The 6,146-nt window shown below is 37.0% G+C and overlaps 1 protein-coding gene across 2 annotated transcripts; it reads right to left on the bottom strand.

The window, feature by feature from the left end:
* Positions 1 to 645: 645 nt before the first annotated feature.
* CCL20 (C-C motif chemokine ligand 20) lies at positions 646 to 4,447 on the bottom strand. 2 transcript variants are annotated; one of them, XM_004262618.3, is made up of 4 exons: positions 4,281 to 4,447; positions 3,002 to 3,116; positions 1,971 to 2,048; positions 646 to 1,018 (listed from the first exon to the last, which is right to left on the bottom strand). In XM_004262618.3, exons 1-4 carry the CDS (start codon positions 4,357 to 4,359, stop codon positions 997 to 999), a joined length of 294 nt encoding a protein of 97 aa, XP_004262666.1. In that variant the 5' UTR covers positions 4,360 to 4,447; the 3' UTR covers positions 646 to 996. The 2 variants fall into 2 exon arrangements, with proteins under 2 accessions (XP_004262666.1, XP_012388415.1); XM_012532961.3 differs by having other exon boundaries at positions 3,002 to 3,113; positions 4,281 to 4,444.
* Between the last annotated feature and the right edge of the window lie 1,699 nt (positions 4,448 to 6,146).

Here is a 6,146-nt window from a genome sequence, read left to right as displayed (position 1 = left end):
AATGAAGACCCAACGCAGCCAAAAATAAAATAAATAAATTTTAAAAAATAAACCCTCTGCATAATCATTTTGTTTTTGGAAAGTGCTTAAAGATGACTCAGGAGGACTTATAAAATAGAGAAATGTTCCTCTGCTGAGATGCCCATTCCTAGGACCATGGCTGGTGACAGAATGACGGACTAAGTGATTGCTCAAGGAATTTTCTAAATAGTTGTTGTGTCCCTGGAGTCACAAAATAGATGGGCATACTTTTTTTATTTTGAAAAGTTTTATATCAAGAAATATTGACCTATGTCACAAATAGAATCTTTCTAATTTTTGGTTTAAATGACTTTGAATTTTTTTTTAATTCAAAAAAACCTTTCCATTATAATTCATATAGAATGAAGTCCAGGATCACAAGGGGTAGAGATAAAGGGAAAAACCAGGAAGAAGTAAATGGGGAATACAATTTTCACAACATTTTCGTATTTACTAAACTCTTAACTATTCTTAATACACCTCTTAATAAATGCTATTTAACTCAATCCACAAACAAATTTTGGTTCTTTTATGTTCAATATTTATTCTTCTTATCATTTTCCTCTTTAACAAGGTAATTACAACAATTTAGGAAACAGAACTATATAAACAGAAGAATGTTAAGTGTTTTTTTAATAGCCTTCTGCTTGCAAGAAAGTCCATATATCTTATTCCTCCAAGTATAACTTTATACCACATACTAAACCAGATAGCTTATAGAAAACTAGTATTAAATAGCAAAACACAAACAAAACCACATATATAAATAACATAACATAAAATAGAGTATAATGTGATGCTTAACAAAGCAAACTGTGATGCAATATGAATCAACTTCACTAATTGGACAAGTCCAATGAGACACAAATCAGATAAGCTCTGAACCTGCAACAGTGTGTAAGTGAAACTGCCAGCTCAGCTAGGTTCCTTTTGTTCTTGGGCTGTGTCCAGTTCCAGTCCAGGGAGTATCCATTTTTACATCTTCTTGACTCTTTGACTATAAAGAGAAAAAGAAGAAAAAAATAAGCAAAGATGGGGTGCCTGGTGTGTGGGAATATCTTTGGTGCCTACAGATTGCCTCAGACACTCCAATCTCATCTCAGGATACCAGGCAGCTCAGAGGCCATATGAGGAAATCAGGGTTCAGAGAGGATGGACCCTGCCCAACATAACCCAGCTAGCTAAGGACAGAAACAGGATATGAACACTAAGGTTGTGTCTTCATATTCAGTATCTGGCACCCTGGTGTGAGATGATTCTGTCCATTGATAAAATGTCACTCCATTATCATCAGTGTAAATCAGAGCCATTGATCTCTTTTTAACTGTTTATTTTTTAGCTTTTAACAAACGAATGTCATGTAGTCTGTAAATTATATAAATAAGAGGCATCTTTGCAACAAGAATCAAATGCATAGAGGAATCTCATACATCTTGTGAAAAATCATTAAATTAAAAACAATTAAAATAAAAATGGGGCTTCCCTGGTGGCGCAGTGGTTAAGAATCCACCTGCCAATGCAGGGGACACGGGTTCGAGCCCTGGTCCAGGAAGATCCCACATGCCGCGGAGCAACTAAGCCCGTGTGCCTCAACGACGGAGCCTGCACCCTAGAGCCCGTGATCTGCAAAAAGAAAAGCCACCGCAACGAGAAACCCGCATACCACAATGAAGAGTAGCCCCAGCTCACTACAATTAGAGAAAGCCCGTGCGCAGCAACAAAGACCTAACGCAGCCACAAATAAATAAATGTATAATAAAAAAATTAAAATGATCTGTAAGTGGTTGAAAAAATGAATTTTTTGTTTTCATTGTCCGATTCACACTACCCTTTAAAAATGTCATAGTGCTTAGGCTAAAGCATCCCAGCGAGCCTGTGATGCAACACTCTGAACACCACTCTTTCCCAAACATTTGGAGAGAGGCTGGTGGATTGTAAACGTTCCATACCTGAGGATATGCACTACATGTTTTACCCAACTCTTCTTTGGATCTGCACACACAGCTAATCTTCTCTTTGTGTATAAGCTGAAAAAAGTCAGAGAATTTGATTTATGTTTCAATTTCATTTATTGTTTAAATGTTTTTTTTTCTTTTTTTCCACAGGACATGCAATGGAAATTTCATATTCCAATTGGTGGCTCTATGCCCTAAACATTCTATTTGTTTCAGAGGTGAAAAAAATTGCAAAAAAAAAATTTCTTCTTAGAAAGTTTGATGCAAGAAATAAAAGTGATTCTCCCTGACTTTCTCTGCAATCTAACAAAAGGTTGTGCAGTAACAGGAAGATAAAGTCCCAGAATTATTTAATTTTGTTGGTGGTGGCTACATGAAATATGTATACATCTGATCAATAACTTATTTCATTGAAAATACAATACCCTATATAAATCAAGAATATTATATGAGGGGCTTCCCTGGTGGCGCAGTGGTTGAGAGTCCGCCTGCTAATGCAGGGGACACGGGTTCGTGCCCTCGTCCGGGAAGATCCCACATGCCACAGAGCGGCTGGGCCCATGAGCCATGGCCGCTGAGCCTGCGCGTCCGGAGCCTGTGCTCCGCAACGGGAGAGGCCGCAACAGTGAGAGGCCCGCGTACCGCAAAAAAAAATAAAAGAATATTATATGAGATAGTGTAACTACTCTGAGCTTTAGCTTATAGCTCAACCACTTTCTGGTAGAAGATGCTCATTTCAAAGTTTAGGTTTTTCATATTTTCCTGAGATAGTGTCTTAGTAGCTTATAAGTTTCTCTTCAAAAGTGATTTTGCCCTCAACTATGTTCATTTTTTTTAAACTAAGTTTTGCCTTATTCCAGTTCCATTTAAAGTGAATTTTGAAGAATAAATGTACTATTAAAACACAGCTAGCTTTTTGCCACATGAGTTATTTCTGAACGAAACTCCAAAAAGGCAAAGCTTTTTCTACTTGAAATTCTCATGTACTCCTAATACAAATGAATTAGAATCCCTTAATAACTTACATGACTGCATTGATGTCACAAGCTTCATTGGCCAGCTGCTGTGTGAACCCCACGATAAATTTGGGATGAAGGATTTTTTCTGTATATTGGAGGCAGCAGTCAAAGTTGCTTGCTGCTGAAAAGAAATGAAAGATATTGAGTCCACATGAATGAACTTATTCTGTGATAGGTATCGTGGAACTACCTGAAGTTGTGGAAAACCTAGGATCTGATTTATATGGTAAATAAACTATTTAGAGGAACACCTCCAATATCTTTGAGACCCATTTTAACATAGTTTCCAGTTCTCTTAAAAAAAATAGTTTGTGTACTGGGAAATTTTGGTTCAATAATACAGTTTAGAAGCACATGAGACATCAGTCTCATAAAAGGAATATCTTTAGTAAGAAACACAAACTGACAGTATTTTATTTCATTCACTATAATCACTCAAGAATATGAGTACCTTCCACTTGAAGAAACCCTTATAAATAACCTTCTAAATTCAGAAAAAAAAGTAAATTGGCAAGTTTTAATCTATTATCTGGCTACTGAATATTGAGAGGAGGGGAAGGACAAGAAGTTACAAAGAAAAATGTCATTTATAGGAGCTGTTAATAAGAGCTACAATTAAAACACTTTGAAATTGTAATATTAGTTAATGGGAATTTTTAATTTTGTTCATAAAATTTCAACACGTGTATTTTCAGGAATGCACCTGTTGCTAAAAGTGATGTCCTCTTAGTAATAAAGCAATTCTTGGGCACTCCCTTGAGTTAAATTACAACCTACTGTATCTTTGACCTGCTGTAAGTGATAAATGTAATCCCGAAGTTGGCAAGTGATGTCCCCAAGGCCTTGCAAGGATGAATTCAGGTGCCATAATCTACCCCTAAAGGATGAGTTTTGAACTCTGCTAAAACTATTCAGTTGGGAAATGAGAAAGCTAGGGAAATGGGAGAATTTTCTACATTTCAAAATGGCCCCATTCACTGGTAATGTTACACAATTTACATCTCTCCCAGAATAGCACTTTGGGTTGTTCTGGAGTTCGAGGGTCTCTAAGAGCCCACCACCACTGCCCCCCAAATTTGCTGGGATTGACAGCAGAGAAAAAATCCTGCTAGGCAGCAGTAACCTTTCCCTCTTCCACTCACCAATGAGATGACAACCCCCATCACTTCCTTTTGAAGATTTTCTAACAGGCTTCCAACCCTTGGGGACCCCTAAATGAGCTCAAGGCTTAGAGAAAAATGAAAATAGTTCTTCATCCTGTGCTAGCAGAAAGAGTGACACTTACCTTCTGACTTGCTGCAGAGGTGGAGTAGCAGCAGTGACATCAAAGCAGCCAGGAGCAAACTCTTGCTACTGCACATCATTTTCAGCTCAAAGAATAGATGTCTCAGTGCTGGGTACCTAGTGCCTGGGAGAGCTGTTATGCTTGATAGCAGCCTGGGTCTGGGATGGCCCTACTTATAGCAAATATTTGAATGCACATAGAAGGCGTGTTCTCACATGGGGTTTTCCCCATTGATTAACCTGCCCCATCATGTCGTCACAAAGAAGAAACCACAGGGAAAACTTCCTGCCTTTCCCTAATGTTGGGAAGGTGTGAAGGGCAGGATGGAGGGGGAGGGAGGATTAAGAAGGGGAAAATCCTGTAAAATCCTTTGAATTTGCAAAGAAGGAAACACAGCTCAGCCCTGAGTCCCAGAAAAGATGTCTGTCCTGTTTTAACTTAATCTCTTGTCTCTGAAAAGAGAGGACAAGGATTAACAATGATACAAAGATAAGTCCCACTCGGGAACATTCCAGAACTCCTATTGTTACACTCTGATTGCTTTCCAGAGCCAATAGGCGAGGGAGAGGATGAGGCAGGACACCAAGCGTACTCAGGCATTTACAATTTCATCGTTGCTGCTCAGCTGTCACCAAAGACCTTGAATTTCTGGGCTATTATGCAGAGCAGGTAATATAGCAATGCTTAGTAGTGTCCCCAGTTTTAGTGGAAAATACCAGCTCTTAAGTGAGCCTCAAGTTTCAGCTTTATCTTAGTTTCAGTCTCACTCTTCTAAATCTTCTACATTTTACATGACTCTAATCAACATTGCAGCCCAGAAAATGACCCTCATCTGCCCATAACTCTTCATGCTAATGTGGTTACATAACTCAATACAAAGCCTCAGAAGAAAAAAAAGAAAGAGGAAAAAAGTAGGAAGAATATCATTGTATGCTAGGAACTGGGTTTGCAGGAAGGGTATGACTATAAAGAAACACCACAAGGGAGTTTTGGGGGGGTGACAAAGTTATTTTCTATCCTATTATGGGAATGGTTACACATCACTACATGTGTTAAAATTCATAGAAATGTACATCAAAAGAAAAAAGTGAATTGTATTATATGATCATTTAAAAAATAAAGTTTAAAGGTATCAAAATCATAAAAAAAGAACTGTCCACTATAAACAAATAGATTGAAAGTAAAAGATCAAAAAAGATATGCCATGCAAAGAATAAACAAAAGAGAACTGGAGTTGCTATGCCTATGTCTAAAGAAACAAATTTTAAAACAAAAGAAAGTTACTAGAGATAAAGAGGGAGTTCCATAATGATAAAGGATCAATCTGTCAGAAAGATATAAAAATCATGACCATATATACATCTAACAACAGCACCTCAAAATACATAAAGCAAAAACTGACAGAATTGAAGGGAAGAATAAACAATTCAACAATAAAGGTAGACATTTCAATACCATATTTTCAATAATGAATAGAAAAACTAGACAGAAGATGCACAAGAAAACAGAAGATTCGAACAACACTATAAACCAACTAAGCCTAACAGACATCACTAGAACATTCTACCCAACAACAATAGAAGAGGCATTCTTCCAAAGTTCATATGGAACATTCTTCCAGATAAATCATATGTTAGGCCATAAAACAAGTCTTAATAAATTTCAAAGGATTGAAATCATACAAAATGTTTTCAAACCACAATGTAATTAGAATTCAGTAACCGAAGAAAATTTGAGAAATTCACAAATATGTGGATATTAAACATTACATGGCTAAATAACCAATGTGTCAAAGAAGTCATAAAGAAAGTAGAAAATACTTTGAGATGAATGAAAATAAAAACACAACATACAAAAACTTATATG

Source organism: Orcinus orca, chromosome 7 (assembly GCF_937001465.1).
Source record: "Orcinus orca chromosome 7, mOrcOrc1.1, whole genome shotgun sequence".
Lineage (NCBI taxonomy): Eukaryota > Metazoa > Chordata > Mammalia > Artiodactyla > Delphinidae > Orcinus > Orcinus orca.
This window is presented reverse-complemented; position numbering and strand designations above follow the sequence as displayed.